The sequence below is a fragment of the Crassostrea angulata genome, chromosome 4 (assembly GCF_025612915.1).
Source record: "Crassostrea angulata isolate pt1a10 chromosome 4, ASM2561291v2, whole genome shotgun sequence".
Taxonomy (NCBI): Eukaryota; Metazoa; Mollusca; class Bivalvia; order Ostreida; family Ostreidae; genus Magallana; species Magallana angulata.
In genome coordinates this window covers 45,895,539-45,908,673 of record NC_069114.1, presented here as the reverse complement: position 1 = coordinate 45,908,673, position 13,135 = coordinate 45,895,539, and the positions used below count along the sequence as shown (strand labels likewise).

General features: G+C 34.2%; 2 protein-coding genes across 6 annotated transcripts in view; both read right to left on the bottom strand.

Moving 5' to 3' along the window:
• Positions 1-4,318, bottom strand: part of LOC128179696 (diacylglycerol kinase delta-like) — a 39,189-nt gene extending 34,871 nt beyond the window's left edge. For 2 of the 5 annotated variants that reach the window (XM_052847212.1, XM_052847211.1), the window contains exons 1-4: positions 4,067-4,317; positions 3,234-3,254; positions 1,367-1,411; positions 1,113-1,175 (exon numbers count right to left, since the gene is read on the bottom strand). In XM_052847212.1, the coding sequence (XP_052703172.1) occupies positions 1,113-1,175; positions 1,367-1,411; positions 3,234-3,254; positions 4,067-4,222 (285 nt within the window). In that variant the 5' untranslated portion in view covers positions 4,223-4,317. Of the gene's footprint in view, positions 1-1,112; positions 1,176-1,366; positions 1,412-3,233; positions 3,255-4,066 lie in introns of all 5 variants that reach the window. The other 3 variants (XM_052847216.1, XM_052847214.1, XM_052847213.1) reach the window with 3 other exon arrangements.
• A 1,786-nt stretch (positions 4,319-6,104) lies between these two features.
• LOC128181389 (probable sodium/potassium-transporting ATPase subunit beta-3) lies at positions 6,105-11,222 on the bottom strand. The gene is made up of 6 exons (XM_052849781.1): positions 11,040-11,222; positions 8,931-9,071; positions 8,605-8,715; positions 8,117-8,316; positions 7,627-7,728; positions 6,105-7,506 (listed from the first exon to the last, which is right to left on the bottom strand). Exons 1-6 carry the CDS (start codon positions 11,185-11,187, stop codon positions 7,267-7,269), a joined length of 942 nt encoding a protein of 313 aa, XP_052705741.1. The 5' UTR covers positions 11,188-11,222; the 3' UTR covers positions 6,105-7,266.
• Positions 11,223-13,135: the final 1,913 nt, after the last annotated feature.

Below are 13,135 nucleotides of genomic sequence, written 5' to 3'. Positions count from 1 at the left end.
TCATGAAATTCAAAGAAACCCAGTCCCTATTTCTTGACTCATACCCTCAAGATACTTTAACCCAACTGAGCAATAAATTTAAAGCAAAAAAAAATAGTAAGAGCCAATTCTGAATTTATTGTATATTGAAAGAAAGAACTTTACAAAATGTAGCTTTCCTGTTCCAAAACAAATGGTTGATTTGTCCTGATCAACCAACAGTGCCCGGCTGTAACACAAATAGCTATTCAACTTGTTTTACAAAAGACTACTATAGTAATACAATTATGTAATATTATCTTTGAACAAGTACATGTATATCAAGTTCATCTTCCAGTATGGTTGAGGAAACTTGAGTCCCCTTCTTTGTAATAAATGCTTGAGTCCCCAAACTGGTATTGAAAAATTCTCACAAATTCCAAGTCTAAATATTTTGTATCATTATGCCATTGTTGAATTGAAATCAATTGAAGTAACTATTATTCAATGATTCATCCACATCTATTTGAAATTGAAACACAAAATCAGTATACCAGTACCTCTCATATTTATGACCTTGACCTCATTGATCTTTGACCTTGATATGTAGATGGTTGGCTCCATAGCTGGCCAGGTGCACCAATCCATGAAACATTAACCAGTTGGAGAGGAAGAGACAGCCAAATTTTAAATGCAGTAAATCAATGTGTTTTCAATATCTTTCATCAACCCTGAGAAAGGGGGGGGGGGGGCAAAAAAAGGATAGGTATATATTTCTACATATGGAATGTATTTGTGTTATGTGCAAGGATGTCTTTTTAGTTACCAGAATGTGATTTCAAAATCAAGCATAATGAAAAAAATTGTTCTGTAAACAGGAAAGTAAGCTGAAATGGTTTTCAAAGACATAAAAAAAACCTTTAAAATATAACTTGGACTTAGTTATGATAAAAATGTTGGTGGCGTTTCAGTTTTTTTAAAGGGATTTTTCCATTCAAAAAAGTTATTTCTGCTATGACTTTGACTGTGTATCTATTTGCAAAGCATTCCTTTTAATGTGTTCAGTAAATTTAACAGAGGATAGTACGGAATACTAGCCATACATGATATCCAAAGAGATTTCATGCTTTCTCAAACTCATCAGTCTTAATTACCTTTGTATCTTTTGCATAATAAAGTTTTCTTCCTTTAAGTTTAAAATATCTTCTTTTCCATCTCTGAAAATGCAGAAACATGTCACAGTAATATGATCTAACTAATTTTTTTTCAAGAACACATCGAAAAATTGTGACACTTATGTTTGTTTTTTTGTATGTGTGGATATAAACAATGTTAAAAACTTTAAATATTGAGATGGAGCTTTGATCAATATATATATGTAAACATAATCTTTGTAATCAAAAAGTACCTGAAAATTAGTCTGTTTCATTAAATGGCCTTCTTTTGTACATGCCTGAAAAAATAAAAAAATATCCAGATAAAGTGTTAAAATGTTATTATGAGAAAGATTCTAAATTTAGTCTAATCTATATTTCACTAGCATCCCTAGATCAGTTTATGAGAAGAACTTCTCAATAACGATGACTGTGTTTGCTGTGTATATTAACACGTAGGTATACATTGGTGTGGTGAAAACTCTCTAATGAGCAGCTCAAGTCACTTGCAGCTATTAACAATTGATTTTTTGTCACAGATCACTCACAGTACAGCCCAATAACAGATACATGTAGCTTCTCCCAGTCATCCTAGGCATCCAAAATCAATACAAAAACACCAAATCTCACCAACCAATATAATATCAAATATGCCTACCTGTAACCCCACCCTTTGTTGTGTCATGCTTTTTCCCCTTTCAAGGGCTTGTTCAATAGTTACCCACATTATTATGTCAGTGCACCATCAGTGCCATGTACTTTTTCTACATACCAGGAAGCAAATATCATAATATGTTCCAAAGGGTCTCATACAGTACAGTGTACTGAAATAGCAATAAAGGAGTTTTTTTTTTTCATTTTTCAAAAGCTTGATTAAAATTCTGGGATGGGCAAAGACAAGCAAAGGAACATAAAATAAGCAATTTTGATATCATTCATAACAATTTAAACGTCTTCATTAACTCATAATCTTTACTGAATTAGAGATGCAGAAAATGTGAAGCACTATGTGGTTACTGCTTCCACTCCCACTTCTTTCCAGTACTATGCCAGTTAGTACTGACTAAACTTGTATCTATTCCCTAGACCTGCATTTGATGTTCTACCTATGAAAGATCCAAAAGGGCACCGCCAGTGTCTGATGAATCCATGTGTATAATCATGATATTTATTGATTCCTGATGCTTTAGAACACACAAAGGGATGGAGACATTGGAAATACACATATTTATACACAGTGAGAGGCAAACTATAAAAATTTCATAAGCCCTCATACTACAACTGGGAAGAAAACAAACAAATGATTGCAAAATTGTAGCCATTTGTGCGGGTAAAAATGAAGACAATCAAATCCCATTAGTCTGATCATGATATAGAATCCCTGCTGCTTCAGACAAATGATAGTCATGTTAATTGGACTAATTTTCTCCAGCAATGCTATTCATGGGACTTCATCAAATATATAAAGTCACGAACAGCATTTAGTTCACACCGACGATGCTTTATCAATAATCATACATAAGTATTGCCAATTCAAGGACATGATACTATGTATAATGCGTGTGGGATAAATATGTAAGAGATTCTTGGGCAACCTATACTTTTGGATATTTGTTGGATATTTATTATTGGGACCATTTCTTATTTCTGTATGAATTAAATGAGATGACTAAGCTTGCACTGTGGTGCATCGGTTCTCATTTACTTTCATTTTCAGTTGAAAACAATTGCCATTTTATATGCAATAATTTCAGATACTGATCTTGATCAAAAATAATACTTTTAATATTTCATTTCAGATACTTATCGTTTCACTAAACATAATTTTTTTCAAGTGCAAACATAAAATTTCCTCAATTACAATTGTATTCATAAACAGCTCTAAAGCACTTGAACAAATGAGAAAATATTTATTATGGCTTCATCTGGTCATATAATGGTAAATTAAAAGTATATTTATTTGGCAAACACTTCCACAATCTGAAATTTATTTTTTTCCTTAAAGTAACACCCTACCAAGAATTCACAAACATTTAATAGTAGTAAATGTTGTTAGTAGTAGCAAAGCCCATTCATACACAAGCATTTATACTATAGGGTGAAGTAGTTTAATTTACATACCATTATTTCAGCATCAAGAACCTGAAAGAAAACATGCAGGGCAACAAAATAAACATGCATAATAGAACTATAAATAAACATAACATAAAAAATTGCACAAACTGAAAAAAATAAAAATTGAAGGGATATACTGCACATTGTTGATCAATACATACTGTACATATGAAAATGATACTACATGCAATGAGGTAAAAATGAATTTAATTGCCATGATCTATACAAATGACAAAGTTGAGGAGATTATGTTTGCCTTTAAAATACTATAAATTTATTGACAATTTTTATTTTAAATCAGTTAACCATGCAGAACATCGTTGATTTGAGGTTTACACACAAGTCAGTACCTTTAAGGGTAAAACATGTATTTTCAATTTCCTACAATACAATTATTTTCTCAATGAATTCGAAGGAATTAAATTCTGAGTTGTAACATTACACATTTTTCGGTTGAATTCATTAAAATTTTCCTTTAGCTTTGATATCTATTGACAAACAAAAGTCAAAACCTTGACTTTAGTAATAGCATAGCCCTACCGAGATGGATTGCAGTGGCACATTTACTGTATCTATATACATGTAACCAAGAAAACTATATCCACACTATATCATATGACGGATTCTATTTTCAAATACTACATTACAAGTAGTACTACAATTGAGAGAAATCTAACTCAGATAGGTCTCCAAAAGTAATTAACGTTTATAAGCAAAATACAACAAAAGATATCACAACATTCATCGCCATGCTGCATAACATGTCACGACCAAACCATGTCACCAGCATCTGTCAACCTCGTACATCGACAGACGCCGACTTCTAAAATCTAACTTACGGAAGATTTAATTTCTCTGTTGGTAGAAATGCGTCGGTGAAATCTCTTTGCCGGTTCTGGTTCCGTCTCACTCTCAGAAGATTCCTCAGCGACCGCAATTTCCACACGTTTCCCATTTTTGTGTGGCCCTTCTGTCAGACTCAAACTGGCCGCCATCTTTATTCGCCACACTTGCCACTAGGGGTCGCGTTCGATGCTATTCCTCCTGAGAGATCCCTCACATCTGACTTGTGCGAGCTGATATGATAAATCATTATTCGCGTCTGCTGCGAGACTTTTTTTTCAATTTGACAATGTTCGATAGGGAGGGTAGTAGATTTCCGTTTGGGCTCGGTTTAATATGCAAATGATTATGAGTTTTGTTTTATATAACTATTTTAATAAGATAGGCCTAAGTTCTGCTTTAACGACTGCTTAGTTTCATTAATTTAACATTAAATTAATTCAATCTTTGTTTCTATTTTGCGAAAATTTCATATTATACACAAAAGACAATTATGAATACATATTACAAAACTAAAAGGAAGGTATGTAGGCTCAAATGGCATCGTGCTAACGGTATCGTTCTACTACAAACTGATATAAATTCATATCCAAATCCACATCGTATTTAAAAACTGGATTTACAAATGATCATTTTTTTATTTCATAATGTTTTATGCAAACACAATACAGATACTAGGAGAGATTTTCCTAAACTATCACTCTTAAATAATCAATTAAACTGACCCATTGTCGTAAACTTTAGTTTATAATAAAAACAAAGTGGGTTTTTTTTTCAGATTGTCTAATGTTAGATTAGAAACGATTATTTTTTGTTCTCTCTCTTTCTTTTTTTTAAATCTCTTAACTTCGCATAATTCTATATTACTTCTACTCACGTGAATGCAAAAAGTATATCTTTCGCATGTGTATGTTATATATGGTGAGAATGTACTGACTTTCAAATATTACAAACGTATATGTTAATACCGTCCAGATATTTATTATAATGTGTGTATTTCTAATCAATCTTTTTAGATTTAAGGTAAAATTGTCCGTCTTTGATATGTACGAAACTTAGAAAGCCTTTATAAAAGTATTTATCTCGTACCCTCGTCAAATTCTAAATATAAAAGTTGAAACAAAAACAAACATATATCAAAATAGTCTCAATATTGAATAACAAATTTCATGAAATCATCTCTTTGGCCTGATTTTCTTGGCATTTCGAATTTCAGTCTCATCTTCTTCACGTGTTGTTCATAAGTGTGTGGGAATGAGAGTGCCGACCAGAAATGTAAATGTTACCCCCCAAAATTAGTGTCCAACGCTAAGTATTCAGACACAAGTTACACTGCCCAGGTTTTTATCACTTTTTAAGAGGGGTGGTGGTGTATTTTTTAATATAACAAGCACTCGATTATAGACAAGTAAAATCATGCAAAATTGAGGTTCGTTAACAGATCTTGGATTGTGTTACAAGTGTCCGGGAAAACTGTTGCACATAGATATCCTGTTATGGAACATTTTCTTGCAGACAACAATATGTCAATTTTTCACCCATGTTGCCTCATGGCATGAAAAGGACCATTTAATTAAGTTGTGATCCTTAATGACAATGTAGAATTGTCTTCGCGTTCTACGTGTCGTCCGTCAGTTTATTCAGAGCTATCTATAGGATATCAACATATTATTAAAATGTGTCGAGCTTACCCCCCCCCTCCCCCCCCCCCCCGCCAAGAAATGATAACTAATTTAAGGTAGCAAAAAATGAGAGAGAGAGAGAGAGAGAGAGAGAGAGAGAGAGAGAATGGGCCGACATCAGTTCAGGATCCATTATAATGCCAAATAAAATAAATTGAAGAACAGTCACATTGTCAAAATATACCTGACAGATTTCAACTCATGATATCTCCAAGGCAAAGAAAGAGGAATTTCTTTCCCAAAGTCTAAATATTGATCCACCAATGCAGTTTTAGAGAAACATCAAGAAAGACAACTCTTTCCATTTTTTTTTGACGTCTCAACACAAACACAAGTAAATAAACATGGCACAACAAATTTCAGATCCTTTATTTATTTGTCATTTTTAAGCTTTACATTTCCCGAGTCCTACAATAATTGATCTTAAATTTAATTTTTGGTTTGTTCCACATTATTTGTGATGGCCTTATTTTATCATTTGACATACCCTGTCAAAATGCTAACGGTACCAAAACAAGCCTCTAGTTCTGGGACGGAAAACATGTGACAGGTCAAGATGGTACACCAAGTTATACATGTATGTTATCATTAGAATCTATAGCTGGCAAAATTAGAGTGTTACCCACCCTCAAATAATCCCTAAATCTAACATACTACTAGTGTTTTGCATATAAACTATATTAACAAAAAAATATTTGAAACTGTAAATTGCACACGTTCAACTTTTCTCACTGTAGAAAAAAAATCCTTGCATTCCAACATAAAAAGGCAAAAAAAAAAAAATATGTACACAAATGGTTAAAACTAAGTTCTATAATGCAAAAGATGTGATGTGATGGCAATTCATGAATACCAATGAACTGAGATTTCCAATCTAACAGATTTAGAGCATATCAATAACAAATAATCTCCATTTTACATTGCAATCCTACATCATCAAGTTGTACAATTGTATCTTTCAAAGCAACCACTGATATCCCAATTTCTGAAATTTAACCAATATGTACACATAAAAAGAAATATATATATACAATGCTTATTCTGGCTATATACCCGATAATAGATAAGTGTCCTTTTAAGGAATGTAACAAATGTATATCAACATATCAAAGATCACTAAAGATTTTCATATCTGGCATATTTAGGGTAGCTATTTAAATAGCCAATATAAAAAAAATTAGCATCACTTATCAAAGAACCATATTTTTTTCTCACAAAAATGCCCCCATAATTTACAAAATAAAATCAAACACAATTTTAAATCTAGAAAAATTTGAAAGTCTCAGTTATACATTTATTGGTTGAATAGCAGCAACCACTTTAAAATTTGGTAAAGAAAGAAATACAAACTTATTTTTCCTTGTGGCCTTCTATCATTTGTCTCACTGTCTCTCATTTACCTTCAGGTAAAGGGTCCTTTTATAAAGATATTCTAATGTGTTTGTGAAAAGCCACCCTTGCAACAACGTTTGTAGTGAAAATTATAAAAAGTAGACTAAAAAGAGTTCATTCGGTTAATCCACCATCAATTCAAAGTGGACCATTCCGGCTTTCTCCAGCTGGCTGTGCCGGATGTTCCTGGCGTAAGCTTTGCATTGAACCATGACGAGAACACCTGGGTGGGGCCTGATGAATCTGGCCATCACCAATGGGGAGCGGTAAGCTTGCTGGTTACGGAATGGGAAATATTTGAAGTGGAATCCTCCCTGTGGGTAGTACTCAATGGGTCCGATGTTGTCCTTGTCAGCGGGGTTCTGTATAACACAAGCCAATTATTTTCACGTTATAAAATTTGAAGGCTAATAAAGACACGCAACTGCTATATGGGAGAAATGAATCAATAAATGGACTGTATATTTGTGTGTTATACTGACCTCTCCCTCACACTTGATGGTGACATGGTAAGGCTCCCACAGATCAGCTACCTCCGCGGGTACTGTGTCATTGGTGAAGGACTCGGGTTGCCAGTCAAAGATCTATCAGAATAAAAAATACGGCCAATGTAAAACTCGAACAATCAACAGCTACAACAATAGAAATACCAGCAGCTACAAAATTGCAGCTAAGGGTATGTAAAATGAAAAAACTTTCTATCACATTGTATTCTTAGTAGCATGATATCAAAATTAGCCTTTATTTTAACCTTTTTTCTTAGAAAGAACAAAGGAAGGATGTGCATAAATAATCCATGAATCATACATTTTTTGACAATAAAATAAAACATTGTCAGTTGCGTTTTTTTAAAGCTATATTACATAAATAGGAAAGTCTTTTAAGTCAAATATCTCATAGCTCCAACAATCTAAGTATCACATAAGATCATTCTTTGCATGAACTATTTTATATTTATGAATAAGATTATACCTTGTTGAGCTTCAGCAAAATACATGGCATTCCATCGTCAAAGCCAAAGGTCTGTTGTTTGACACAATCAGCTCCCAGGTTGGCGGTCAGATCAAATCGGCAGGGCTTGTCCCAGTCCTTCTCTGGGCGGCGCCCAGTCACTGAGTCACAGTCGGCCACGGTACCTCCGTCCTGGGGGTTCAGGTTCTGGTTCTCGTAGTCTGAAAGTTAAACAAAGTAACATGAGTACACTCAAATCGATACTCAACAGAACTCCTAGTGTTATCAATCTTAATTCTAGTTTTACAATTTCTTTTTTAGAGCAAATAAATAGTGTGATAGTAGTCAAGACAAGCCAAAATGGCAGTTTTGAAACAAATGCTTATTCAGAATACACCATGATCCTATGATAACTCTATGTAGTAAAACAGGGGCACCTTATGTAAAGACGTAATTTGTGATCTATTTTGTTATGGTCCATGTTCCTGGCATAAGATCCTTATACTTACATTCGAGGAAAGCCTGGATGTGGTCGGTGTATGGAGAGTATGTGGAGGCATCAGCCTTAACAAATCTGACTAAAGTAGACTGCACATCAGGAATGGGACGGAATCCAATACCTGTAAACAGAGTGAGTGCAATAGTTTCAATCTCACATACAAATGGTAAATGCAGGTTATTTCTGCATACATTCTAAAATGAGTAATTGTGTAGGCCATTAAAGCCTATGATCAATTTATATTACTTTCAGAATTACACCTAAATGTCAAATGATATAAATGCTAAGGATGCATATTCAGCCATACAAAAATCTAAAATGAAGTAAATGCCTCACCTGGGTTTTGTTTGAGAAGGGTATCAGGTCCCTGAAGTCTGGGGTAGTTCCAGTCCAAGGTCTGGTAGAAGATGGCCATCATCCCAGCGAAGAAAGCGGAAAGGCATGAGTAGTAGATCAGATAGAAGATACCAATCTGGGCTAAAAATACATGAAGGAAAGTAAACTTAAAAATCTATCATTTCACAAGTTTAAATAATTACCTTTATCTAATCAATTGAAATAGATAAATATTTTTCTGTCGTTAAGTATTTTGGGCCTACATATTTTGTCAGACAGACTGTGGTTGTACAATATAAATGCATTGTATTTTGTTTGTTAGAGGTCATATAAAACATTTATGGTTGCTTCTGCCCATTAACTATTACAAGTTAAATACAATGGCGGATTGTCTTATTAAATCAAATATGTTATGCTTCACTGCCTCTGTACACACAGAAATTTGATATGAAGACACAGCCCTGTATAATGCACTAGTCTGACATTCAAGCATTGTTTAAATTATGTGATGAATAAAACTAGATTCATTAACTTGATCGTGGCCATTAACAAAATGTGAACCAATTTCTGTCCATTTAATTCCACAGTCACTGTGGTATGTACACAAGTTAGTATGTCAAATTCCACACAGAATTAGGTGGCCTTTGTCATTTATCTATAGCTGTAAAGAAAACCTAGACCAAAATATAATATGTTAAGCAATGTCATGCAAGATTACATAACAGTTTACACAAACACAGCTCTGGGCAGTCAGGTGGACAAATGATTGTCTGGCTGGCCACTGTTTAAATTTCATATCACAAGGAGATTTACAACACATAGTTGGCTTAACTTGAGTGAAGACAAAAAACATCCATTCTTGTCTTCCTCTAGACTTTTTTTTTTCACCCCCCCCCCTCCAAATCTAATAAAAAAAAATTAAAGTTGCGTTTTTCCTAATAATCTTAAATCTTTTTGACAAAAATCAAGTTGATTATTTTTGATAGTCTTACAAATGATTGTTGTTTGACATTTTTATTTGGTGTCATAAATTTTAGTTTTAAAACGAGTACATTTCCTCTGGAGATTAAAATAGCCCTCACTTGTTTCACACTATCAGCGTACGTACGCAATGACAGTTGAAAGTGAAGGTGACCTATAATGTATGCATAAAATAATACAGACATCTTGGTGAATAGCTTGAGGCTATAGTACTCCTAGAGCCATAAAATGACACGGCTTTACAGCATGCCAACTTTTTCTGGACTCATAACCTTTCATATAGATATTTTATTTGAAAAAAAAAAATATTTGAGACACCTTATTGCTAAGTCTTTTAAAGTTAAGTCAATGATTTAATAATTTGTGAAAATGTGAAAAAGAAGAAAATTTATGTTTAATTAAATGAAATAAGAAAATCAACAGAAGTGTAAATTGTGTAATAATAAATTCAAGAAATGAAAATATTTTTATCCTGATACATATCATTTTCAAACCTGACATGAAACAACTATAGTGCATAACAAAGATATATTAAAATACGCTCAAAAAAGTTCTGAACAATGTTTTGAAGGTCATGGAGTATCAGTATGAAAACATTGGAAAATAAGCAAACTTAACATTTCACAATATTACATGTTTTGTAAACAAAGTATGTCTGAATTGATTGCGAAATAGTATACATACGGAGAAGAGTAGTGGTTAACCTTTAGTGTATTATGTACTTTAACATGCATGTCAGAGCTTTAAACCTTTGTATAAGTTTAAGTTTTGAATTTATCACAACAATAAAAGTAAATATCCAATAGTCATAACTTCATAAAGATTAATCCGTAAATATAGGTTAGCGTGCCTTCCTTTGTGTGTACCCCCTATGTGGCCCCACACCGAAAGGACAATCTGCAAAGGTCATTCGAAGTTGCACCGTGTATTTCTCAAAATATCCCATCCGTGTAATAGAAAAAATCACTACCATTCAGAATAAACCTTATATAATGTAAATATCACAATATGTACCATTCTAATTATCGCTAAAGACCGTTTAAACTTTACCGGTTCAATCAGGAGAACGCCAAAGCGAATGCAGAGGACAAGATACAAGTCTTGGAGTGAACAGTATTCAAAACTTACCCCAGCTCTTTCCAGTTCTTCCGAGCACAGATCCTTCTTCTGAATTGTACAAAAAGGTACAAAAATCATTAACTCGTTGTCTGAGAGATGGATTGGAAGGGGAAACTGTAGCAGCAGTCTCTACACCTGTACTAGCGGAGGACGCCATTTTTCCTGCTGAAGGTAATGAGAGAGTGAAAGAGAGGCCCGGATGTTACTTGGTTATAAATAAAGTATCACGTGACTATGACGCCACTAAAATTTAACCCCCCTTTCCAAATGTAAATATAACATATATATTCTGCACAAATAATGCACTCAAGTGCCAAACGTATGTCAGGTTTTTTTCTTTTCACTATATATTGCATTGAAACCAAAATAAAAAAAACCGATTTAGAAAAGACTAACGTTAAACTGTTAAATTCAGAATTTCTCTAGCTTTATTGGCATCAATTAAGATATTTTTCCAACCTTCTATTCCTGAGATTTGATGTTCACAGTACAAAATAAGATTTTTCGGCTTGCATATTGCAAAAGATAGTTTAAGAAAACTGGATTGTCAACAAATTAACCATATGATCCACTGGCGTCGGAAGCAAATTGAAAGTGGGGGGCTGGACTAATCCTCAGAAATATTGAGAAAAAAAAAACTAATTCCCAAAATCATAAAAATCCTAATCCGGGGGGGGGGGGGGGGGTGTATACCTATACTTCCTAAAATAAAATCTTACCTACCAAAATTTTTTCCCCCAAATCATGAAATTCCTAATCCGTGGGGGGGGGGGGGGGGGGGGGGGGCTAGTATGCGTATGACTACAACTTCTCACTCTTTCAAGGTAAATTTAGGGACAATTATCTTTGCTGCTAGAAAAAGTGGGGGAGGGGGCTGAACCCTCCATATGATGCTATTTGCCTAATGGTTAGCCCCCCCCCGGTTCCGACGCCTATGTGATCTACCTACAATTTTGAGATATCATTTCATAGCTATAAACTATTACTGATTTAGTAAGAAAAAAAATCCATTCTACGGTTCTACCATCTTCGCTAGCCAAGTGTCTGATTCGTTTTTCTCAGATGAGAAAAAACGATTCGGACACTTGGCTAGCGAAGATGCGGTTCAACAGGTGCTTGAGGACAGAACCGACCCGCACCCCCAATGAAAGACCTTGGATCTATGTCTATACATGGGGTTGAAGGGCATGCACCGATCCAGTAAATTTTCCAAAGGGGATGGGGTGGGTTTTTTTTTTTTTTTTTTACAGATTTGTATTTCAAAAAATATTACACACAATGCATTAATTGTTTATAATTTCTCTTCCCTTCCCCACTGCCGTGTTCATACATGTATACCTAACCCCCCCCCCCCTCCCCAATTCTCCCCATATTCTCTCTTTATTCAATAGCATTCCTTTTCGTCAAACTGCATCTGTTGCAATGGTCTCATGCATGTCAAAGGCAGGAACATAGCATCAGAAGGACCGGGGAGAGGGGCTGTCCCACCCACCCCCTCCCAACACCAACACACACTTTTTTCTCTCAGCAATATTTTTCTTTAAGTTACAGACTAGTTTAGAAAATTGAATTTTGATGACCTTCCCCTTTTTGGATGCGAGTTTGCGGGGGTTTTGTTTGTTTGTTTTGCTTTGTTTTTGTTGGTTTTTTGTTTTTTTGCTATATTGATTTGTTTTAGTATTTTTAGTAGTTTTTTACTTGTCAAGATTTTTCGAATGAGAAAATCTGATTTAAATAGAACCCCTACAAGCTCCGTTTACCGGTATTTTGATTTCTGCGTGCCAATCAAAATAAAGGAGTTTTTGAAGGTTTGATTTCAATCAAATTGCGAATCCGTAGACTCTTGTACGCTCCAGGAAGGTACCCGTAGCCGTTGCGAACCAATATGCACTGTACTAATTTATAGTACATGTATTGCTTGCGCTAAAGGGCTATAATTTAATTGTGTATGTTTTACAACCATCATTCTTTGCTAGGTGCAACTGACGACTAATTTTTTAAGAAGAGAAATATATTACAATTATACATATTTTATGTTTATGTCAATTTTAAAAAGACACAGTCGCTATCATGTACAGGAATGGATTTGATAAAGCAATTGTCTA

Bases quoted from the DNA above. Each gene is read 5' to 3' on its own strand.
- LOC128181389 (XM_052849781.1), bottom strand. From the start codon at position 11,187: ATGGCGTCCTCCGCTAGTACAGGTGTAGAGACTGCTGCTACAGTTTCC. The intron at 9,072-11,039 runs GTAAGTTTTGAA...ATGTATTTTTAG, and splicing joins AAGAACTGGAAAGAGCTGGG to CCCAGATTGGTATCTTCTAT. The intron at 8,716-8,930 runs GTGAGGCATTTA...CTCTGTTTACAG, and splicing joins CCTTCTCAAACAAAACCCAG to GTATTGGATTCCGTCCCATT.